The 26,111-nt window shown below is 37.3% G+C and overlaps 1 protein-coding gene across 3 annotated transcripts in view; it reads left to right on the top strand.

The window, feature by feature from the left end:
* ZSWIM5 (zinc finger SWIM-type containing 5) overlaps positions 1 to 26,111 on the top strand; it is a 244,833-nt gene that overhangs the window by 82,989 nt on the left and 135,733 nt on the right. Inside the window, exon 1 of one of the 3 annotated variants that reach the window (XM_087446046.1) lies at positions 18,627 to 18,710. The exons of the other annotated variants lie outside the window; for them this stretch is intronic. Within the exon in view, the coding sequence (XP_087302172.1) occupies positions 18,653 to 18,710 (58 nt within the window). The 5' untranslated portion in view covers positions 18,627 to 18,652. Of the gene's footprint in view, positions 1 to 18,626; positions 18,711 to 26,111 lie in introns of those variants that run through there. 3 annotated transcript variants of the gene reach the window in all.

Here is a 26,111-nt window from a genome sequence, read left to right on the forward strand (position 1 = left end):
GTGCCTTTCCTTGGGCATGTGTGGTCTCTTTTGAATTTTCTCCATATATACAGTTGCTTTTGAATGTCCTCATCTTTATTGCCTAGCTGCCAGAAAGGGAAAAAGAGACGAATGAGTGGAGGACAAAAGGGCACCCTTGGAAGTCACTTCAGCTGGAGGGCTCAGGGCTTGCAACAGTGGGGGGAGGTGCAGTGACAATGGCCACCCTCCTCTTTGTCTGCACTTCTGTGATCACAAGCAGCAATCATTGATCAGAGCAGAGATCCTTGAAATTTGGAGCACAGGGTCTTTTTTGCCCACCCTGGCTCCCACAAGCTTTGTGCAAGCTCCTCCAGGAACCTTGTACAGCTGCTTTTTTCATGCCTGGGCATGGGGGATGGGCAGCTGCTACTGTACTAAGCGCTAAAATAGACTGAAATTAACTGCAGTTCATCCGTCCAGTCCCTCCCCTGGAAGTTGTAGGCCTTCAGTAGACTCTAGAGTTCTAAAATAGTTATATCAGACGGAATATGCCAGTGTAGTTGTTGTCTTGGGGGAGACAGATTCCTGGTGCTTCCTCCTCCACCATCTTCCTAGAATCCTCAAGATTTTCTCCTTATCACTGGTTTTAACCAATTTAATTATGATGTACCTTAGTGTGGTTTTCTTCATCTCTTGTGTTTGAGTTTCATTGAACTTCTTGGATCAGCAGATTTGGAAAAATTTTGGCTATCATTTCATCACATATTTTTTCTGTACCCCCTCTCATTCTTCTTTAGGAACTTTAGTTGCTGCTTGAAGTTATTCCACAGTCACTTAGGCTCCGTTTATTTTTTTTTTCCCTGATGTTCCATATTTTCTTGTGGTATTATTGCCCTTCTTTCTAAAGAACTTCTTTTAGCAAGAACAGATCTTATGATTGTGAAATTTCTTAGTTTTCTTTATCTTTCCATAATCCCTGAAATTTTTTACTGGATGTAGAATTCTATGTTGACAGTTCTTTCCTGTCTAAAGACTTGCTTGCAGCCAGGTTAAATATTTTTGTCAAGAATAATTCATAAGTTAGGCTGTGTCTTTTATACTGTGTTACATCAAAGGTACATGATGTTATGTTGTACCATTACTGTAGAACTAAGTTTGATCATTTGATTAATGTGCTGATCACCATATGTCTCAGCTGTAGAGGTCTATTTTTCCCTTTGTAGTTAGCAAGAAACTAATAGGATGATACTTTGGCACTATGTAAATATCCACTTCCCAACAACTCCTCACCACATGGTTTTAGCTTTCATCAATGATCCTTGCCTTAATCAATTATTTCATTATGGGTTGGTGAATGGTTATTTTTCTAATTCCGACATTCCTTCTACATTTATCCGCTGGCATTCTTTTGCAAAGGGACTGTTTCCTGATAAGTACTGGATAGTTCCTACTAAAAAGGCAATGTCAATGCTAAATTTTTTCCCTTTAATTAAAAGGTTAGCTAAGTACTTGGTGTAATAGTTACCTCCAATGGTGGCAAATGAATTTTTTCTTTTCTTCCTCTCTCTCTTTTTTTTTTTTTTTTTTTGGTATTGCTATGGACTCATTGGTTTTTAAATAATATTTTACAATCAATTATAGTCATTTTCCTTTTTGATACTCAATTGTTCTTTATTTGGCTAGTAGAAGTGCTTTCCAGTTGCCTTTTGTGTTCTTTTAATATACATTTGTCTTTGAGTGCTTTTTTGATTTCAGGCACTTTAAGATGACCCAGAAAAAACTGACACCTTTCCTCTCTAGACCTGGAATTCACTAAGGAGCTCTGGTCACTTTTAGTGAGAAATCGTTTTTAGAAACAAAGATCTAGGTGTTATATGTACTTGTTGCCGCTATGACATCATTTTTTCTAGGCCTTTTCAGTGAACTAGGAAATAGGTTTTTAAATAATGAATTTATATCGCTATTTCTAAATCATATTTAAAATTACAAGGGCTGGCCCCGTGGCTTAGCGGTTAAGTGTGCATGCTCCGCTGCTGGCGGCCTGGTTCGGATCCCAGGCACGCACTGTCGCACCGCTTCTCCAGCCATGTTGACTGAGGCTGCGTCCCACATACAACAACTGGAAGGATGTGCAACTATGGCATACAGCTATCTACTGGGGCTTTGGGGGAAAAAAAGGAGGAGGATTGGCAATAGATGTTAGCTCAGAGCCAGTCTTCCTCAGCAAAAAGAGGAGGATTAGCATGGATGTTAGCTCAGGGCTGATCTTCCTCACAAAAAAATAAATAAATCAATCAATAAAATTACAGGTTTTTTCCCTGAAGTTTACTAATCTTATATTTATCTTTTTCTCTTGCACAGAAAAACTTGGTTCTTAATAACATGAATATGTTTACTTGCTTACTCTATCTCTAGTATACATAAAATGGTGTTTACTTTTCAATACCAATATTACTTCCAACAATAAAACTTACTGTGTGGTTCAAGAGTAAAGATGTCAATGCGGTTATTTTTTTCCTTAGGTTATGTGCTACTAAAGATAAATAGAAGGAGTTCGTGTTTAAAAGTTACCTGTTATGTTACATATTTGATATATAGATAGGTCTTTTTGTTTTAAATTTTTGTGTTTGCTTTCTTTCTTTTCAATTGAATTTTATTTTTGAATATGTAAAACATTTACATGGTTCAAAAGTGAAAATTTTATAAAACTGTATACTCAGACAACTAACTCATATCTCTTTCCCCTCTACACCATACCTCTTAGCCCAATACTAACATATCACTGGGTAACTATTTTTATTAATTTCCGGTTTATTCTTCCAGTTTTTGTTAAAGCTCCCCTTCTTTCTTATACATAAAGTAGAGGTAAGTATTATGGTACTGTAAACACTGTTGTGTTCTTTGTTTTTTTTTTTCACTTACCTATAAAATATAAAGCTGCAAATCACTCCACGTCAGTAAGAAATGATAGTTCTCATTCTTCTTTATGGTTACATTGTACTCCATTCTATGGCTAGATCATAATAGTTTATCCCACCAGTCTCCTATTGTTTGTTACCTTTTGCTGCGTAATAAACTACTTCAAAAGTTAATGGCTTAACAAAGATTATTTCTTATGTTTCTATGGGTTGGCTAGGTGATTCCACTGCTACTTTTACCTGGGATTGCCCATGCACCTGAATTCACTTAGAGAATCTACTAGGCTGGAAGGTCCAAGATGGCTCCACCCAAGTGTCTGAAAGTTAGTGCTAGCTGAGTATGGGGTGCTGTGATTCTCTTCTACATGGCCTGTCATCCTCCAGTACGCTCTACTGACTTTCTTACTAGACTGTGTCAGAGCAGCTTTCCAAGAAAGCAAAAGTGGAAACTACAATACCTCTTAAGGCCAGCCCTAAAACTGGCCCAGTGTCATTTCTGCTGTATTTGGTTGGTGAAAGCAAGTCACAAGCCTTCCCAGATCAAAAGGGGAAGGGAATAGACTCTGCCTCTTGATGGGAGGAGTAGCACAGTCACATTGTAAAGAAGCATGGGAGAAATGGAAAAAATGTACCACACCTATTGCCAGACATTAGGCATGTTTCCGTTCTTTTGCTATTACAGTTAATGCTGAAATTAATAACCTTATACGTATCTTATAATTGTGGAGGTGTATGTTCCAGGAGTTTCCTAAAAATGAGATTGGGAAGAAAGTAAACCCTACTGCAGCTTGTTATTTCTGCTATTGCCGCTCTAGTCCAAGCCAGCATGATCTCTCACCTGAGTTATTATAATAGCCAGGTAACTGTCTTTACCCTTCCCTCACTACAGTCTCTTCGCAACACAACAGCCAGAATGATTATGTCCTGTCACTCTTTGGCTTAAGTCCCTGCAAAGGCTCCTCATTTCACTCAAAGTATTTCTTGTGCCAAATTCCATATAGTGGTTTACAAGGTCTTACCTAATCTGTCACCCTCTCCCCCTCATTACCTCTGTGACTTTCTTACTACTGCCCCGCCGGCTCATTCTGCACCCACCACAATGGTCTCCTTGCTATTCTTTGAACGTGTTTACGCATATTTATGTCTTTGGGTTTTTATGTTGTCTATTCCCTCTCCTTATAAAGTTTTTGTCCCAGATGTCCACACAGCTAACTCCTGCATCTGCTTCAAGTCTTTGCTTAATTGTTACCTTCTCAATGAGGCAGGCCTACCCTGTCCATCATATTTAAAATTACAACTTAACTTCCAATTTCTTTTTATCCCCAACCCTGATCTACTTTTTTCTTTTTTTTCTTTCTATAGCACTTACCACCTTCTAACATACTGCAATTTACTAATTTATTATTTTTATTGCCTTTCTTTTCCTACTAAAAAGTAAGCTCCACACAGGACAAAATATTTTTTAGAAATCTGTTTGAAGGAATCAGAAAGTAGTAAAGCAATGAGAATTTGTGAGGCTAAGATCTTGTGCAAGAGAGAAGCCAAGGGGGGTGAGCCCAATTTTTGGAGCCACTCAAGGTGATTGCTGTTTTCTAAAATTAATGGCCAAGAGGCTGAGAAGCTGAATAGAGCTTTCAGCAGTCTCATGGGACTTGAAGGACGAAAATTGAAGGGACGCCAAGGAGGAGAGGCCCTGGTAAACACCTCAGGCTTTTGACCTGAAGAGCTATACCTAGAAGTAAGAGTAAACCAGAAATACATTAGTATTCTATGATCATAGAAGGTTGTGTGGGCTGTAGTAAAGGGCATATTAAACCAGGACTATTTTCTGGTTTATGTGGCTTGGACTGGCATCATAATAATGGTGATCAAGGAGAAGTCAGATTTGGGATGTGTTTTGGAGTTAGAGCAGAAAAGAATTATTATAATTATTATGAAAGATTGATTTTCTTTTTTTGCTTAAAATGCACTATCCTCATTCCTGCTTTATTCTCTCATAGTCTCCTGCTAGAAATCCCCTCACCTTTCTTCCCTGTCTATCCAAATCTTACCAGTCTCTCAAATTCCACCCTTTTCAGGAAGCACTTTACCTTTTTAGACTTTATTACTCTGTAGCCAGGTGTCTGGTGAAGTAGATCTTCTCCCTGTCCTTTGAACACATCTACTTTCCCCCAACCCTAAACACACACTTCCTTATGGTAGACATTTTTCAGAATTGTTTTAGCTGTCCAGTTGTCCATTTTAGAGGGAAGTCCTAATATGTAAAGTCTTAGTTGCAGAGAGAGCACCTCAGAACCCACTTCAGAAGGTAAAGCAGCCAGATTCTTCCTCATTCTATGCCCTGGCAGCTGGGATAAAGGATATGCCTTGGTCAGGCAGTTGTTTCCACCTGGGATTTTGAATAATAAGCTAGTGAGGCAAACTTTAACTTTTAATTTTAAGCAAATATAGTGCATTGAATGCAACACAAATTAGCAAAAACGTCAGTATATCAGAGGTTAATAATTATTGGCTCAAAAGATATCCATTAAAAAATGAGAGTAATGAGGAGACACTGTTTTACTACAAAGACAGCGTATATCACAGTCAATTCTTAATTACGCATTCACGGAATGATCATTCAGTGTATGGATTATCCAGGTAACATGTTTCTGACTTCCTTTCACCTCCCTTCTGTTGTTTACTTTTTGTTTATTTCACACCTCCAGAAGTTGGGCAGAAAAAGAGATCAGAGGAAAATCAAATTAGATAGCAGTTTTTCCGGTTAGCAGCTGTGTTCAGAAATTTTACAAGTAAGAATATTTAAACTAATGACTAAAATTAGATTTTAAAAATTACCAGTGTTTTTCAGTATTTGCTACTTGAATATTCATTGCCGAGGTTGATTGTTGTTTATTATAGAAGGGAGGGTATTGGAATTCCAGGTTAGTAAAGGAAGACATCAGTGATATTCACTATATAGCCTTCATTTTTCTAGTTAGAAAATATCAATGCCATGTTGTTCTGACATAAGAATAGGGTGGACTCAGGCAGTCATGAATAATACGATAGCTCTATTTTTATATATTGCCAATAATGGAATTTTGATTTATGTTTTCTTTTCACCCCCCCTTTCTGTGTACTACTTTAGCTGAAGGTATTATTAAAAAGGTTTCTCTTACAGTTTAGTGGTTACCAGAGGGGAAGGGGGTTAGGGAGTGGGCACAAGGGGTGAAGGGGCATATTTATATGGTGACTGACAAATAACAGTGTACACATTATTATATTTGACAATTTCACAATGTTATAAACTATTACGACCTCAATTAAAAAATTTTTTAAAAGTTTCTCTTATTCACCTATCATCTGCTAGGAGTTTCACATAAACCTATTTGATAGACTGTTTCATTTGATAGTATCTTGCTATCAAGAGAGAAACTCAAAATAGCAAACTTCAACACCACAATTTATAGTACATAGATTATCTGTTTTGCCTTTTGTTAATACTTTTATCTCTTAAAATGTTTTCCTCTAAAAACATGGCTAGTTTCAAACTTACTAAAAGTGGATCTTTAAATTCACTAACGTTTACTTATGAATATCTGCTATAGAGTGTTTCAACTTTACTTTGGTATAAGGTCCCAATAGAGCATTTAAAGAAGTACTCTAACTAAACGTCTCTCTCTATATTATTCACCTAAGGCATGGCTGTGTAGACCCATATAATACCTACTTCTTGTGAGGTATGCTTTTGTGTTCCAAATGTTGGCATAATCAAGGATTACTTATACATATAGACTGAATGTGATTTATTAAATTATTAGAAAATACTCAGACCTAATTTAGTAGGCTGCTATATATTTCCATTGCAAGTAAATTCATTTATTTTTCCCAGGAACAACTAGAACCAGACATTAGGCTACTTAAAAAAATAAGCTTTGGGGCCGGCCTGGTGGCTTGGCGGTTGGGTGCACGCGCTCTGCTGCTGGCGGCCCGGGTTCGGGTCCCGGGCGCGTGCCGACGAACTGCTTCTCCGGCCATGCTGGGGCCGTGTCCCGCGTGCAGCAGCTAGAGGGATGTGCAACTATGACGTACAACTATCTACTGGGGGACTTTGGGGAAAAAAAAGGAGGAGGATTGGCAATAGATGTTAGCTCAGGGCCGGTCTCCCTCAGCAAAAAAAAGAGGAGGATTAGCACGGATGTTAGCTCAGGGCTGATCTCCCTCACCAAAAAAAAAAAAAAAAAAGCTTTTATTTTAGAGTAGTTTTAGATTTACAGAAAAATTATGAAGATAGTACAGAGAGTTCCCATATATCCCACATCCAGTTTCCTTTATTACTAACATCTTATATTTGTATGATACATTTGTCATAATTAATGAACCAATGTTGATACATTATTATTAAAAGTCCATACTTTGTTCAGATTTCCTTAATTTTTACCTAATTTCCTTTTTCTGTTCCAGAATCCCATTCAGGATACCACATTACATTTAGTTATCATGTATCCTTAGGCTCCTCGAACTGTGACAGTTTCTCAGACTTTCTGTTTTTGATGAACTTGACAATTTTAATGAATATTGGTCAGATATTTTATAAAATTTCTCTCCGGTGGGTTTTGTCTAATGTTTTTCTTATGATCAGACTGGGGTTATGGGTTTTGGGAGGAAGAGCATAGAAGTAAAGTGCCATTCTCATCACATCATATCAAGGGTACATACTATCAACATCATGTTAATTAACCCTAATCACTGGGCTGAGGTAATGTTTGTTAGGTTTCTCCACTGTAAAGAAACTTTCTATACTAACTCTTTGGAAGGAAGTTACTATGCGCAGTCCACACTTAAGGAGTGGGGAATTATGTTCCACCATTTTGTGTGTTGAGTATATAAATTATTTGGAATAATTCTGCAAGGAAGTATATCTGTTCTTCCCCACTTACTTATCCGATAATTTATTTATATCAGTATGGACTCATGGATATTTATTTTATATTTTGGATTATAATCTAATACTACTTGATTTTCTTGCTTATATTGTTCCAGTTTGGCCATTGGGAGCTTTTTCAGTTGGCTCTTGTGTCCTGCGCTAACATCCATGCCCATCTTCCTCTACTTTATATGGGGGACGCCTGCCACAGCATGGCTTGATAAGCAGTGCATAGATCCATGCCCAGGATCTGAACCTGTGAACTCCAAGCCGCCGAAGTAGAGCACATGAACTTAACCACTGTACCACCGGACCGGCCCCTCCTGTGTCCTTTTGACATAACCCGTCATTGCAGGTTTTTTTGAGTACTTACTATAGGTTACTCTTAGGTGCAATAGATCTTTCTTTTCACGTGTTGACCCTTTGCATTTGGGGTTCACTTAAAAAATATTTTCCCACTGCTTTTATTTTCTGTATAAAATTTGCAACCATGATAAATTAGATTGCATGTAGTATGAATTCAATGTATCATTTAATATGTGAAATAAAAACACAATGGGAAGTTCCTCCAGATTGGACAGCTAGAAAACTGAAAAATCACGAAAAATGTAGGTGAATGGGTGGAGCACATACATCCAAGGGGCAGTAAGAATTGGTTGTTCTGATGGTAGAAGATTAAAAGTCAAAGGAAAAAGTGGTTTATAGTTTTTTCTTTTCAGTTTTCTTATCAGGATTATTAAATTCAGTATTCTTAAATCTTAGTAGACATGCATCTCTTTGAAGACCAAAAGACAGTTTTTCAAAAGTAATTGAGTCATGTCATATTATAAATGGAGACTATAAATCACATAATTCAGTCTGTTAAGGCATCCCATAAGCATAGATAACTAAATCTTAAGATTTGACAAATAATTTCAGTCAATTCTTCCTATAAAACTAAACCCTTAGAAAATATCAGTGACATTGTTTAATTTTTTTTATAGTGGTAAAAAACATAACATTAAATTTACCATATTAACTGTTTTTAAATGTACTGTTCAGTAGTGTTAAGTATATTGACATTGTTGTGCAACAGAACTTTTTCATCTTGAAAAAATGAAACTATACCCATTAAACATTAATACCCCCTCTTTCTTTCTCCCATCTGTTGAGAAACACCTTTCTACTTTCTGTTTCTATGATTTTGACTACTTTTAGACACTTCATATGAATGGTGTCATACAGTATTTGTCCTTTAGTGACTGGCTTATTTCACTTATCGTAATGTCCTGGAGATTCATCCATGATGTAGCTTGTATCAGACTTTCCTTCCCTTTTAAGGCTGTATAATATTCCATTGTATGTATATAGCATATTGTCTTTATCCGTTCATCTATCAATGAACATTTGGGTTGGTTTCACCTCTTGGCTGTTGTGAATGATGCTGCAATGAACGTGAGTGTGCAAATATCCCTTCAAGATCCTGCTTTGAATTCTTTTGGATATATACCTAGAAGTGGAATTACTGGATAATATGGTAATTCAATTTTTTATTTTTTGAGGAGTCTCCACACTGTTTTCCATAGTAGTTGTACCACTGTACATTCCCAACGACAGTGCACAAGAGTTCCAGTTTCTCTGTGTCCTCACTAACACTTGTTATTTTCTGTTCTTTTGATAATGGCTCTTCTAATGTGTATGAGGTGATATCTCACTGTGGTTTTGATTTTCATTTCTCTTATGATTAGTGATGTTGAGCATCTTCTTATATGCTTATTGGCCATTTGTATATCTTCTTTGGAGAATTGTCTATTCAGTACTTTGCTTATATTTTAATAGGGTCATTTGTTTTTTGTTGTTGAGTTGTAGAAGTTCATTATATATCCTGGATATTAACCCCTTATCAGATATATGATTTACAAATATTTTTTCCCATCCCATAGGTTGCCAACATGATATAATTTGTTTTACATTTTAAGATCAGTCTGGCTGCTAAGTAGAAAATGGATCAGTGTAGACTAGCAAGAGTGGGAGTGGGAAAATCAGTTAGGAGACTCCTGCAGTAATCTAAACAATAGATGATCAGGGCCTGCTAGTGGCAATGGAGAAAATGGAAAGAGTAGAATAATATTTTGGAAGTAGAACCATGATGTATGATAAATTGTAATGTGAAAGATCAGAGAGAAGGAAAAGTCCAAGATGATCCTAGATTTCTGAGTTGGGTACTTTGGTGAATGGTGGTGCCATTTCTTGAGATGGAGAAGATTGGAGGGGGAGCAGATTTGGAGGGAAGCAGTGCCAGGAGTAGGGGTAGGAGAAGGCATAGGTTGAAATATGTTAAGTATGATGTGCCTGTGAGGCATCTAAGTGGCATCATGAAGTAGGTAGTTGAATATAAGGATTTCAAATTTAGAAAAGTGTCCTAAACTATAAATATAGGTAACTATTTTGGAATAGTGTCCAATCTGAGGCGTCAGTATAAAACACAATTGAGACCACAATCGAATAAAACACCTCAACACACTTATGTACTTCATCATAAGAAAACTTCCACTGTTGTGATTTAATCTTGGCTTTAGTCTGGTTTAACAAGGATTCTAACTTTTCTTCTCACTTGTAGGAATGAAAAGCTAAGAGGAAGTACTGCCCTTAGTTGCTCTTCTACTACTAGGTACCACTAGAGGCTGTTTCTGTTCTGCTACCCTAGCTCAGGTTTCACTTGCCTCCCAGTATCTTTCAGCATCTTGCTTTTTTCCAATTTAAATAAAAAAAGAAAGGAAATGGTTCTGCTTACATATGCACTGTTTTCCTAGGATTACCCTCTGCTGCTTTTCCCAGCCTGGATGGAAATGCTCTCTTGAATTCTTCTCTGCCGCTTCCTGTCCTTTGAAGGCTAGAACTGTTACAAAAGCTAATTGGCATCAGACACAAAAGATTATTCATTAACTTTTCTTTAAGACCCACAGCTTCTTTCAAGCCTGATTCTAATTTTTTGTTGTTGTTTTTGTTTTTGTTTTTGTTTTTTTTCCCTCTAGGGTTTATTATGCATAATTTCTCATTATAAAAATATAGAGACACATCTGATTCTAATTTTTTTAAAGGATCTATTTCTTTCTTTTTTTCTGAACAGACATTTTAGAATACATTTGAATAGAGCATGCACAATTTTTAAACAATTGCTTTATATGCCATATTTAGTTTGAAAGTTATTTTCCCATGGAAATAATATTGTAAATGGTGGTGTGGTTTCCCCAACTAACTCCAAAGCCTTTTAAATGTGTGTCACAGTGGTATTTCATTATAATTGACAATAGCTATCTATACCCATGTTTCTTAGCCACAGTGACACATTTCCCATAGGTTATCGTAGTATTGCATAGAGACAAGGATTGTGCTGACAGAGCCCCAATAATTTAACTTTCTACACTATCAGCATAGAATCAGAGACTGTATGAACTAAAAGGGACTTTAGTGATAACATAGTCCAAACTACTTATCTTATGAGGGAGAAAACCGAGAGCCAGGAACCGAAATGACTTCTCCTGAGTGGCATCTTCTTACCTCACATCACTGAAATTTGCGTATGTTGATCCATCTGTTTAGAATTCCACATGAACTCCTTAATATTCATCAAGATTCAGTTCTTCTGTGAAACTTTCTGTGTCAGTCCTCGTCCCCCTGGATATAGTTGGTCACTCCAGTCTCTGTGTTCTCTCCATACATTACATATAACTTTTATAGCAATAGTTAGCTACAACTGTGTGACCTTGTGCAAGTCACCAAACATCTCTGAATGTTTGTTCATCCTTAAAATAATAATAATAATACCTACCTCATAGGGTTGTTGTGAAGATAAAATGAGTTAATATATGTAAAGAGCTTATGACAGTGTCTGGTACATAGTAAATGCTATTTAATCATTAGCTATTATTATTATCATTATTAATTGTAATTTTTTACTTGAAAACTTGTCTTCCCTACTGGTCTGGGGGCTTATCAGCTCACCAAGGTCAGAAATATATGTTACTCATCTTTATAAGCATTATATAAGTTTTTAATGAAACTTTTTATTTTGAGATAATTGTAAATTCACATGCACTTATAAGAAATGATACAGAGAGATCTCATGTGCCGTTAACCTAATTTCCCCCAGTAGTAACACCCTGCAAAACTATAGTACGATATCCCAACCAGGATATTGACATTGATGCAGTCACGATTCAAAACATTTCCATCACCACAAGGATCCCACATATCGTTCTTGTATACCCACATTCACTTCTTCCCATATCCCTCCCCCCACCAACATCCTTTTAACCCCTGCAACCACTAATCTTCTCTATTCCTATAATTTTCTTATTTCAAGAATGTTATATAAATGGAGTAACATAATGTGTAACTTTTTGTGATCATCTCTTTTCACTTAGCATAATTCTTTGGAGATTGTTCCAAGTTGTTGCATGTATCAATCATTTTTTTAATTGTTGTTGAGTGGTATTCCATGGTGTGGATATACATAGTAAACATGGTAAAGTTTAACTATTCATACATTGAAGGACATCTGAATTATTTCCAGTTTCTAGCTATTATGAATAAACCTTCTTTGAACATTCATGTACAGGTTTTTGTGTGAGTGTAAGTTTTCATTTCCCTGGGATAAATGCCCAGGAGTGCAGTTGCAGGATCATATAGTAGTCACATGTTTAGTTTTTTTTTTTTTTTTTTTTTTTAATTGCAGTAACATTGGTTTATAACATTGCAAAAATTTCAGGTGTACATCATTGTACTTCTATTTCTGCATGGACTACATCATGTTCACCACCAAAATACTAATTACAACCCATCACCACACACATGTAACGAATTATCCCTTTCACCCTCCACCCTCTCCCCTTCCCCTCTGGTAACCACCAATCCAATCTCTGTCCCTATGTGTTTGTTTATTGTTGTTATTATCTACTACTTAATGAAGGGAATCATACGGTATTTGGCCTTCTCCCTCTGACTTATTTCACTTTGCATTATACCCTCAATGTCCATCCATGTTGTCACAAATGGCTGGATTTCGTCGTTTCTTATGGCTGAGTAGTATTCCATTGTGTATATATACCACAGCTTCTTTATCCATTCGTCCCTTGATGGGCACTTAGGTTGCTTCCAAGTCTTGGCTATCGTGAATAAGGCTGCAATGAACACAGGGGTGCATGTACCTTTGCAAATTGGTGTTTTCAAGTTCTTTGGATAAATACCCAACAGTGGAATAGCTGGATCATATGGTAGTTCTATCCTTGATTTTTTGAGGAATCTCCATACTGTTTTCCATAGTGGCTGCACCAGTTTGCACTCCCACCAGCAGTGTATGAGAGTTCCCTTCTCTCCACATCCTCTCTAACACATGTTGTTTCCTGTCTTGTTAATTATAGCCATTCTGACAGGCGTGAGGTGATATCTCATTGTAGTTTTGATTTGCATTTCCCTGATAGTTAGTGATTTTGAACATCTTTTCATGTGTCTGTTGGCCCTCCGTATATCTTCTTTGGAGAAATGTCTGTTCAGGTCTTTTGCCCATTTTTTAATTGGGTTGGTAGTTTTTTTGTTGTTGAGATGCATGAGTTCTTTATATATTTTGGAGATTAAGCCCTTATCAGACGTATGGTTTGAAAATATCTTCTCCCAATTGTTAGGTTGTCTTTTTCGTTTTGTTGATGGTTTCCTTTGCTGTGCAGAAGCTTTTTAGTTTGATGTAGTCCCATTTGTTTATTTTTTCTATTGTTTCTCTTGCCCGGTCAGATGTGGTGTTAGAAAAGATGTTGCTAAGACCGATGTCGAAGAGCGTACTGCCTATGTTTTCTTCTAGAACTTTCACAGTTTCAGGTCTTACATTCAAGTCTTTAATCCATTTGGAGTTAATTTTTGTGTATGGTGTAAGGTAAGGGTCTACTTTCATTTTTGCATATGGCTATCCAGTTTTCCCAACACCATTTGTTGAAGAGACTTTCTTTTCCCCATTGTATGTTCTTGGCTCCTTTGTCAAAGATTAGCTGTCCATAGATGTGTGGGTTTATTTCTGGGCTTTTGATTCTATTCCATTGATCTGTGTGTCTGTTTTTGTGCCAGTACCATGCTGTTTTGGTTACTATAGCTTTGTAGTATATTTTGATATCAGGGAGTGTGATACCTCCAGCTTTGTTCTTTTTTCTCAGGATTCCTTTAGCTATTCGGGGTCTTTTGTTGTTCCATATGAATTTTAGGATTCTTTGTTCTATTTCTGTGAAAAATGTTGTTGGAACTTTGATAGGGATTGCATTGAATCTATAGATGGCTTTAGGAAGTATGGACATCTTAACTATGTTAATTCTTCCAATCCAAGAGCACGGAATATCTTTCCATTTCTTTGTGTCTTCTTCAATTTCTTTCAGAAATGTTTTATAGTTTTCGGTGTACAGATCTTTCACCTCTTTGGTTAAATTTATTCCTAGGTATTTTATTCTTTTTGTTGCAATTGTAAATGGGATGGTATTCTTAATTTCTCTTTCTGCTACTTCGTTGTTAGTGTACAGAAATGCAACTGATTTTTGTATGTTGATTTTGTATCCTGCAACTTTACCATATTCGTTTATTACTTCTAAAAGTTTTCTGGTGGATTCTTTAGGGTTTTCTATATATAAAATCATGTCATCTGCAAATAGTGACAGTTTCACCTCTTCCTTTCCAATTTGGATCCCTTTTATTTCTTTCTCTTGCCTGATTGCTCTGGCTAGGACTTCCAATACTATGTTAAATAGGAGTGGTGAGAGTGGGCATCCTTGTCTGGTTCCTGTTCTTAGAGGGATAGCTTTCAGTTTTTCACCATTGAGGATGATATTAGCTGTGGGTTTCTCATATATGGTCTTTATTATGTTGAGGTACTTTCCTTCTATACCCATTTTATTCAGAGTTTTTATCATAAATGGATGCTGGATCTTGTCAAATGCTTTCTCTGCATCTATTGAGATGATCATGTGATTTTTGTTCTTCATTTTATTAATGTGCTGTATTACGTTGATTGATTTGCGAATGTTAAACCATCCCTGCATCCCTGGAATAAATCCCACTTGATCATGGTGTATAATCTTTTTAACGTATTGTTGTATGCGATTTGCTAGTATTTTGTTGAGGATTTTCGCATCTATGTTCATCAGTGATATTGGCCTGTAATTTTCTTTTTTTGTGTTGTCCTTGTCTGGTTTTGGTATCAGGGTAATGTCAGCTTCGTAGAATGAGTTAGGAGCTTCCCCCTCCTCAATTTTTGGAAGAGTTTGAGAAGGATAGGTATTAAGTCTTCTTTGAATGTTTGGTAGAATTCACCAGGGAAGCCGTCTGGTCCTGGACTTTTATTTTTGGGGAGGTTTTTGATTACTGTTTCGATCTCCTTACTGGTGATTGGTCTATTCAAATTCTCCACTTCTTCTTGATCCAGTTTTGGAAGGTTGTATGATTCTAAGAATTTATCCATTTCTTCCAGATTGTCGAATTGGTTGGCATATAGTTTTTCATAGTATTATCTTATAATCTTTTGTATTTCTGAGGTGTCTGTTGTAACCTCTCCTCTTTCATTTCTGATTTTACTTATTTGTGCCTTCTCTCTTTTTTTCTTGGTGAGTCTAGCTAAAGGTTTGTCTATTTTGTTGATCTTTTCAAAGAACCAGCTCTTGGTTTTATTAATTTTTTCTATTGTTTTTTTGGTCTCTATTTCATTTATTTCTGCTCTGATTTTTATTATTTCCCTTTTTCTACTGATTTTGGGCTTTGTTTGTTCTTCTTTTTCCAGTTCCTTTAGGTGCATTTTTAGATTGTTTACTTGAGATTTTTCTTGTTTGTTGAGATAGGCCTGTATTGCTATAAACTTCCCTCTTAGAACCGCTTTTGCTGTATCCCATAAATTCTGGCATGTCGTATTTTCGTTTTCATTTGTCTCCAGGTATTTTTTGATTTCTTCTTTGATTTCTTCGTTAACCCAGTCGTTGTTCAGTAGCATTTTGTTTAATCTCCATGTATTTGTGGCTTTTCTGATTTTCTTCCTATAGTTGATTTCTAGTTTCAAACCGTTGTGGTCAGAAAAGATGCTTGGTATTATTTCAATCTTCTTAAATTTATGGAGACTTGTTTTGTGGCCTAATATGTGATCAATCTTGGAGAATGTTCCATGTGCATTTGAAAAGAACGTGTATTCTTCGTTTTTGGATGGAATGCTCTGTATATATCTACTAGGTCCATCTGTTCTAAGGTGTCGTTTAAGGCCAATGTTTCCTTATTGATCTTCTGTTTGGATATCTATCTGTTGGTGTAAGTGGAGTGTTAAAGTCCCCTACTATTATTGTGTTACTGTCTATTTCTGTTTTTATGTCTGTTAATAATTGCTTTATATATTTAGGTGCACCTACATTGGGTGCGTAGATATTTACAAGTGTTATATCCTCTTGTTGGATTGTTCCCTTGATCATTATGTAATGCCCTTCTTTGTCTCTTTTTACAGTTTTTGTTTTAAAGTCTATTTTGTCTGATATGAGTACTGCTACCCCAGCTTTCTTTTCATTGCCATTTGCGTGGAGTCTCTTTTTCCATCCCTTCACTTTCAGTTTGTGAGTGTCTTTAGGTCTGAAGTGTGTCTCTTGTATGCAGCATGTATATGGGTCTTGTTTTTTTATCCAGTCAGCCACCCTATGCCTTTTAATTGGGGCATTTAGTCCATTGACGTTTAAAGTAGCTATTGATAAGTATGTACTTACTGCCATTTTTTAACTTTTTTATTTTTTTTTTCCTCAGTGTTTAAGTAGTCCTTCTCTGTTCCTTACTTCTTCTATACAGAATTGATGGTCACTTTAGTTTGACCTCTGTCTGAAAGCTGTACTCTTTAACTACCCTCCTCCCTCCTTTTATGTTTTTGATATCATATCTAACCTCTTTTTGTGCATTTGTATCCATTACGTTCTAATCGTGGAAATAGATAATTTTTCCTATTTGTGGTCTTCTCTTTTCCCCTTAAATCAGTCCCTTTAACATTTCTTGTAACACTGGTTTCTTGGTGACAAACTCCTTTAATTTTTGCTTATCTGGGAAAATTTTGATCTCTCCTTCCATTTTGAACGATAACCTTGCTGGGTAGAGTATTCTTGGCTGTAAGTTTTTTCCTTTTAGCACTTTAAATATATCGTGCCATTCTCTTCTAGCCTGTAAGGTTTCTGCTGAGAAGTCAGCTGATAGCCTTATGGGGTTTCCTTTGTATGTAACTTGACATTCTCTTGCGGCTTTTAGGATTCTCTCTTTATCTTTAATTCTGGACATTTTGATTATGATGTGTCTTGGTGTGGGCCTCTTTGGGTTTATCTTGTTTGGGGCTCTCTGTGCCTCCTGTACCTGGATGTCTGTTTCCTTCCTTAGGTTAGGGAAGTTTTCATCTATTATTTCTTCAAATAGATTCTCTGCCCCCTTGTCTCGCTCTTCTCCTTCCGGGACACCTATAACACGGATGTTAGTGCGCTTGATGTTGTCCCAGAGGTCCCTTAGACTGTCCTCACTCTTTTTAATTCTTTTCTCTTTTACCTGTTCACCTTGGGTAATTTCTTCTAGTCTTTCTTCCAGCTCACTGATCCGTTCTTCTGTATCCTCTACTCTGCTTTTGAGTCCCTCTAATGAGTTTTTCATTTCCAGTATTGTATTCTTCATTTCTGATTGGTTCTTTTTATATCTTCCATTTCTTTGTTGACATTCTCACTGAGTTCATCTATTCTTCTCCCCAGATCAGTGAGCATCCTTAACACTCTTAGTTTGAACTCTCTGTCAGGTAGGTTGCTCATTTCTGTTTCACTTAGTTCCTTTTCTGGGGTTTTGTCCTGTTCCCTTACTTGGAATGTATTCTTTTGCCTCCTCATTTTGCCTCTTTCCCTGTGCTTGTGTCTACGTATTAGGTAGGTCAGCTACGTCTCCTGCTCTTGGATAGTTGACCTTATGTAAGTGATGGCTTAGGAGGCTTCCAGTGTGCTTCCCTCAGTTCTCAATGTTCCAGGGGTGGCCCCTATGTGGGCTACGTGTGTCCTTCTATTGTGGCCTGTTAGCTCTCCCTATAGGCGCCCAGGGAGGCTGAGTTATGCTCCTGGCCAGCTGTTGTAATGCTCAGCTGCTTGTAGTTGTTGTGGGCCCTTCAGTCTCTTTATCAGGTGTGGGGAGCCCCAGCACAGTTGGCTGTAAGTTCTAATACCACATTTGTGTTGCAGTATTTCTTTTAAGTGAGTAGGCCCCCAGTGTGGCAGGTTGTTAGGCTCAGGGCCTTAGAATTGCTGTAAACCTCTAGCCTATTAGGTCTCTTGTTAGCTCTCTGAGGATTGCAGCTGGGTGGGGCTGGCCTCAGGCACAGGAGCACCCAATTGTTTCAGGCTTTGGAAGGTGGGGCAAACCTCCTATGTGGGTCTTTGAGAAGCACAAGTCTTCTGCAGCTGACAAGCCCTGCCGCCCAGAGGTCCACACACACAGTCAACACAGTCCTGCCCCGTGTGAGCGCGCCGGCCTCGCCAAGCGGACCCCGGCGGTCCACGGCGGGAGCCCCACACACTCCGCCACCACCCCACACTCTCCACTCCGCTCCTTGTGCACACCCTGCCCCGCTCAAGTCAGCTCAGTTGCCAGGCTGCAGAAAATCCAGTCACCAATCTATGCAGGCCCACACGTTGCCTGAGGGCTTGTTGTTAGGTGGGGCCAGTCTCTAGGGTGGGCTGCCTGCCATGGCTGAGCTGGATTAAATCGGTGCTCTAGCGGGTGGAGCAGACCCTGGGCTAGCAGGTCTCAGGGAAAACTCCAATGGCGTCTGTGTCAGCACGCTCACACCAGGCCACAACAATGGCCGCCGCCAATGTCCCAGTCCCTGGAGAGGTCTCACCCCTCACCGAGATGCACTCAGGGCCTATTAGGTGAGTCTCTTGTCACCAAAGCAGTGTGCACCTTTCTTTCTGGTGATTTTAGGATGCTTTCTGGAACGGGTGAGTTTGTGCGCGGGCCCTTTAAGAGCCAGTTTTAGTTTCTTTGTGAACCGGGTTTTCTGGGGGTGCTCCCCAATGCTTTAGTAGCAGGCAAGGTCAGATATTATGCCACTGGTGTCGATTGTGCTGGGTCCACAAAATGCCCACAGCGGGGGCGCTCCCCGGCTCTGGGCCCCACGCCTCCAGGGAGGCTGCTTACCTGTGAGCTGCTCCCGGCGGCCGGCCGTGACGCTGGCGGCTTGTGAAGGCGGCGTTTTTCCTCTGCGGAAGGGAGTCTCTGCCTCTTCCACCCCAGTTAGGATTGTCCGTTGTTGCAGGAGTTCCTCTCATCCAGTTTTCAGTTCTGTCTCAGGGGTAATTTTTCCACGAGTAGTTGTAAATTGGCTGTGTCCACGGGAGGAGGTGAGTTCAGAGTCTGCCTACGCCGCCATCTTGACTCCGCCTCTGAAAGACATGTTTAGTTTTTAAAGAAACTGCCAAACTGTTTTCTAGAGTGCTGTACCATTTTATATTCCCACCAACAACTTATGGGTGATCCAATTTCTCCACATTCTCACCAGCATTTGGTGTTGTTGCTATTTTTTATTTTATCCAGTCTGATAGGTGTATAGTGATACCTCATTGTGGTTTTAATTTGCATTTCCCTAATGGCATATGATGTTGAACATCTTTTCATGTGCTTATTTGCTGTCTGTGTATCCTTTTTGGTGAAATATGTCTTCATGTCTTTTGCCCATTTGCAAATTGGATTTTTTTTTTTTTTACTGTTGTTTTAAGAGTTCTTTATGTATTCTAAATACTAGTCCTTTCTTGGCTATGTGGTTTGCAAATATTTTCTCCTAGTCTATAGCTCTTCTTTTCATCATATTAACAGGTTCTTTCATAGAGCAAGAGTTTGTAATTTTAAGTCCAATTTACAACTTTTCCTTTTATGGATTGTGCTAAGGATTCTTTGCCTAGTTCTCAATCCTGAAGATTTTTTTTTATTTTTTTCTAAAGTTTTATAGTTTTACATTTTGTATTTAAGTCCATGATCCATTTTGAGTTCGTTTTTGATTAAAGTGTGAGGTTTAAGTGGAAGTTTATTATTATTTGCCAGTGGATGTCCAATTGTATCATTTATTAAAAAGACTTTCTTTCCTCCATTGAATTGCTTTTGCATCTTTGTAAAAAATAAGTTAGGATTATAGCAAAATTGAAGGAAACAAGGTTAATGTGCAAAAGTCAATTGCTTTCCTATAGACCAGCAACGAACAATTGGATTTGAAATAAAAAAACACATCACTATTTACATTAGACCAAAAAGAAAAAGAAAGAGAGAAAGACTTAAGCATAAATCTAACAAAATATATACAAGATCTATATGAGGAAAATTACAAAACTCTGGTGAAGAAAATCGAAGAACTAAATAAGTGGAGAGATAGTTCATGTGCGCAGATAAGAAGACTCAATATTGTTGAGATGTTAATTCTTCCCACCTTGATCTAGATTCAGTATAATCCCAGTCAAAATCCCAGCAAGTTACTTTGTGGATATTGACAAGCTGATTCTAAAGTTTATATGACAAGGCAAAAGATCCAGAAATCTTCTTGAAGAAGAACAAAGTCAAAGGACTGACACTACCTGACTTGAAGACGTGCTATAAAGCTATAAGAATCAAGACAATTTGGAATTGGCAAAAGAATGGTAAATAGATCAATGGAACAGAATAGAGAGCTCAAAAATAGACTCACAAATATACTCAACTGATCTTTGACAAAGGAGCAAAGGCAAGTCAATGGAAGAAGGATAGTCTTTTCAACAGATGGTGCTGGGAAAACTGGACATCTACATGCAAGAAATGGATATAGGCAATGACCTTATTATACCTTTCCCAAAAATTAACTCAAAATGGATCATAGAGCTAAATGTAAAATGCAAAACTATAAAACTTCTAGAAGTTACCCAGGAGAAAATCTAAGTGACCTTGGGTTTGGCAATGAGTTATCAGCTATAACACCAAAAGCACAATCTATGAAAGAAAAAAATTGATAAGATGGACTTCCTTAAACTAAAATCTTCTGTGAAAGACAGTTAAGAGTATGAAAAGACATGCTACAGACTTGGAGAAAATATTTGCAAAAGATATATCTGATAAACGACTGTTGTCCAAAAAATACAGACCTCTTACAAGTCAACAACAAGGAAACAGACAACCCAATTAAAAAATGGGCAAAAGATCTGAACAGACACTTCATCAAAGAAGATATACAGATGGCCAGTAAGCATATGAAAAGATGCTCAACATCATATGCCGTTAGGAAATTGCAAATTACAATAACAATGAGATACCACTACACACCTATTAGAAGGGCCAAAATCCAAAACACTGACACCACCAAATGCTGACAAGGATGTGGAACAACAGGAATTGTCCTTCATTGCTGGTGGGAATGAACTTGCAACCAGTTTGGAAGACAGTCTGTAAGTTTTTTTATAAAGCAGAACATAGTTTTACCATACAATCCAGCAGTTGTGCTCCTAGGTATTTACTCGAGTTGAAAACTTGTGTTGACATAAAAACTAGCACAGGAATGTTTACAGCGGTTTTTTTCCATAGTTGCCAAATTTTGGAAGCAAAGAAGATGTCCTTCAGAAGGTAAATGGATAAATAAATTGTGGTACATCTCTACAATGGAATGTTATTCAGCATAAAAATGAAATGAACTATTGAGCCACGAAAAGACATTGAGGAACCTTAAATGCTTAGTGTTAAGTGAAAGGGCCAATCTGGAAAGGCTATAAACTGTATGATTCCAAGTATATGACATTCTAGGAAGGGTGGTTGCTAGGGGTTTGGGGAATGGTGGTGGTGGGGAAGGGTGAATTACTGGAGCACAGGGGATATTTAGGGCAGTGAAACTACTCTCTATGATGCCATAATGGTAGATGCATGTCATTATGCATGTGTCAAACTCATAGCCCTATACAACTCAACAGAGTGAAACCTAATGTAAACTATGAACTTTAAAACAAACAAACAAACACCAGTTGAGCATATTTGTGTGAGTCTATTTCTGAGTTCTCTATTCTGTTGCATTGATCTGTATGTCTATCCCTCCAGTACTACACAGTCTTGATTACTGTAGCTATGTAACAAGTCTTAAAATAGGGTAGACCGTTTCTTCCCAATTTATTCTTCTTTTAAAAAATTGTTTTAGCTATTCTGGTTCCTTTGCTTTTACATATAAAGTTTAGAATAATCTTGTCTATATCCACAAAAAGTCTTGCTGAGATTTTGATAGGAATTGCATTAATTGCATCTGGGGAGAATGTCAATTCTATGTCAACTCTACTACATTGAGTCTTCCAATCTGTGAACGTGGAATCTCTCTCCATTTATTTAGATCTGTGTTTTCCTTCATCAATATTTTGTAGTTTTCGGCATATAGGTCCCGCACATGTTTTGTTAGATTTACACCCAAGTATTTCTTTCTTTTTTTCAGTGATTATAGGTAGTATTATATTTCTAATTTTGGTTTGTAATTGTTCATTACTAGTATACAGAAATACAGTTGATTTTTGCATGTTTATCATGTACCATGTGACGTTGCTGAACTCACTTATTCACCATTACTTTGTAGAACACGAGTGCTGAGAGCCAACATCTTGCCTTGTTCCCTGTCTTAGGGGAAAGCATTCAGTCTGTCACCATTACATATAATGTTAGCTGTAGGTTTTTTGTAGATGCTATTACGTTGAGAAATTTCTCCTCTATTCCTACTTTTTTCTGAGAGTTTTTTACATGAGTGTGTATTGAATTTTGTCAAATGCATTTTCTATATCTATTGATATGATTGTATGATTTTTTATAGCTTGTTAATATGATGGATTACATTGGTTTTCAGATATTGAGTCATTTTCAAATATTGAATCAGCATTCCATCCCTGGAATGAGCTCTACTTGATCATGCTATATAATTCTTGTTATATATTGTCAAATTCTATGTGCTCATGTTTTTTTTTTTTTTTTTTTAAAGATTTTATTTATTTTATTTTTTCCCCCCAAAGCCCCAGTAGATAGTTGTATGTCATAGCTGCACATCCTTCTAGTTGCTGTATGTGGGACTCGGCCTCAGGATGGACGGAGAAGTGGTGCCTCGATGCGCACCCGGGATCCGAACCCGGGCCACCAGCATTGCAGCGCGCGCACTTAACCACCAAGCCACAGGGCCAGCCCTGCTCATGTTTTATTAAGGATTTTTGTGTCATATTTATGAGAGATATTGGTTTTCAGTTCCCTTTTTTGGTACTGTCTTTGGTTTTGGTATCAGGGTAATAACTAACTTAATAAAATGATTTGGGAAATGTTCCCCTCTCATACATTTTGTATAAGAGATTGTATAGAATTGATGTTAATTCATTTTTGAGCATTTGGTAGAATTCTTCAGTATAACCATCTGGGCATAAAGATTGCTCTTTAGGGTTTTTAAAATTACAAATTCTATTTCCTTAGCAGTTTTAAGGCTATTTCAGTTATCTGTTTCATATTGGATGAGTTGTGGTAGTTTGTATTTTTGGAGGAATTGGTTTATTTCATCCATGTTGTCAAATTTGTGTGTGTAGAGTTGCTCATAGTATTCTCTTATTATCCTTTTGATGTTTGCAGGATCTTTAGTGATAACCCCTGTTTCATTTATTTATTTATTTATTTATTTATTTATTTATTTATTTCCCCCCCAAAGCCCCAGTAGATAGTTGTATGTCATAGTTGCACATCCTTCTTGTTGCTGTATATGGGACACGGCCTCAGCATGGCCTGAGAAGCGGTGTGTCGGTGCGCGCCCGGGATCCGAACCCGGGCCGCCAGCGGCGGAGCGCATGCACTTAACCACCAAGCCACAGGGCCGGCCCAATAACCCCTGTTTCATTTCTCATATTGGTATTATGTTTTCTCTGTTTTTTCTTTGTCACTCTTGCTAGAGATTTATCAATTTTATTGATCTTTACAATGAACCAGCTTTTTGTTTCATTGATTTTTCTCTATTTTTTTCTGTTTTCAGTTTCATTGATTTCTACTGTATATTTATTTGCTTTGGGTTTATTTTGCTCTACTTCTTCTAGATTCTTGAGGTGGGAGCTTATGTTATTAATTTGAGACTTTTCCTCTTTTTAAAAAAATGTAAACATTTCATGCTATAAATTTTCCTCTCAGTGTTGCTTTAGCTGCATCCTACAAATTTTCATATGTTGTATTTTCATTTTTATTCAGTTGATGTATTTTTAAATTTCCCTTGAGATTTCCTCTTTGATTCATGGTTTATTTAGAAGTATGTTTAGTTTCCAAGTGTTTGGTGATTTTCCTGTGGTCTTTCTCTTATTGATTTCTAGTTTGATTTTATTGTGGTCAGAGAAACACACCCTGTATAATTTCAGTTCTTTTAAATTTGTTGAAATTTGCTTTATGGCCTAGAAATGGTCTATTTTGGTATATGTTTCATGGGCACTTGAAAAAAATGTTTATTTTGCTATTTTGGGGTGGAGTATTTTATAAATGTCAATTAAATTCTGTTGGTTGATGGTGTTGTTGGGTTTTCTACATCCTTGTTGATGTTCTGACTAGTTGTTGTATCAATTCCTGAGAGAAAGGTGTTGACTATAATTGTGGATTTGTCTATTTGTTCTTTCTGTTCAATCAGGTTTTGCTTCACATATTTTGCAGCAGATTGTTTGGTTCATACAACTTTAAGATTGCTATGTCTTATGGATGGATTTATCCCTTTATCATTAGGTAGTATCCCTCTCTGTTTCTGGTAATTTTCTTTGCTCTGAGATCTACTTTATCTTATATTAATATAGCTACTCCTTCTTTGTTTTGATTAATGTTTACTTGATATATCTTTTTCCCTCCTTTTACAATCAACCTACCTACATCATTACATTATACATGAGTTCTTTCTACACAGCATGTACTTGGGTCATGTTTTTATTTTTTTATTGCTGTCATAATAGTTTATATCATTCTGAAATTTTAGTTGTACATTATTGTTTGTCAGTCACCATATAAATGCGTCCCTTCACCCCTTGTGCCCACCCCCCAACTCCCTTCCTCCTGGTAACCACCAAACTGTTCTCTCTGCCTGTGTTAGTTTATCTTCCACATATAAGTGAAATCATATGGTGTTTGTCTTTTTGTGTCTGGCTTATTTCGCTTAGTGTTATGCTCTTCAGGTCCATCCATGTTGTTGCAAATGGGACGATTTTGTCTTCTTTTATGGCTGAGTAGTAGTCCATTGTGTGTGCGTGTATATATATACACACATCTTCTTTGTCTAATCATCAGTCGAGGAACACTTGGGTTTCTTCCGCTTATTGGCTATAGTGAATAATGCTGCAGTGAACATAGGGGTGCATAAGCCTCTTTGGATTGTTGATTTCAGGTTCTTTGGATAAATACCCATTGGTGGGATAGCTGGATCCTAAGGTATTTCTGATTCCCACCAGCAGTGAACGAGGGTTCCCTCTTCTCCACAATCTCTCCAACAATTGTTATTTTATGTCTTGGTGATTATAGCCATTCTCACGGGTGTACACTGATATCTTAATGTAGTTTTTTTTTTTTTTTAATTTTTTGTTTATTGCAGTAACATTGGTTTATAACATTGTATAAATTTCAGGTGTACATCATTATACGTCTATTTCTGCATAGATTATATCATGTTCACCACCCAAATACTAATTACACCCCATCACCACACACATGTGCCGAATTATCCCTTTCGTCCTCCTCCCTCCACTCTTCCCCTCTGGTAACCACCAATAAAATCTCTGTCTCTATGTGTTTGTTTATTGATGTTATTATCTACTACTTAATGAAGGAAATCATATGGTATTTGACCTTCTCCCTCTGACTTATTTCACTTTGCATAATACCCTCAATGTCCATCCATGTTGTCACAAATGGCTGGATTTCATTGTTTCTTATGGCCGAGTAGTATTCCATTGTGTATATATACCACATCTTCTTTATCCATTCGTCCCTTGATGGGCACTTAGGTTGCTTCCAAGTCTTGGCTATTGTGAATAATGCTGCAATGAACACAGGGGTGCATGTATCTTTAACATTTCTTGTAGCACTGGTTTCTTGGTGACAAACTCCTTTAATTTTTGCTTGTTCTGGAAACTTTTTATCTCTCCTTCCATTTTGAATGATAGCCTTGCCAGCTATAGTATGTTTGGCTGTAAGTTTTTTCTTTTTAGCACTTTAAATATATCGTGCCACTCTCTTTCAGCCTGTAAGGCTTCTGCTGAGAAGTCAGCTGGTAGCCTTATGGGGTTTCCTTTGTATGTAAC

Source organism: Ceratotherium simum, chromosome 22 (assembly GCF_057802395.1).
Source record: "Ceratotherium simum simum isolate JZ-2026a chromosome 22, ASM5780239v1, whole genome shotgun sequence".
NCBI classification, from domain to species: Eukaryota; Metazoa; Chordata; class Mammalia; order Perissodactyla; family Rhinocerotidae; genus Ceratotherium; species Ceratotherium simum.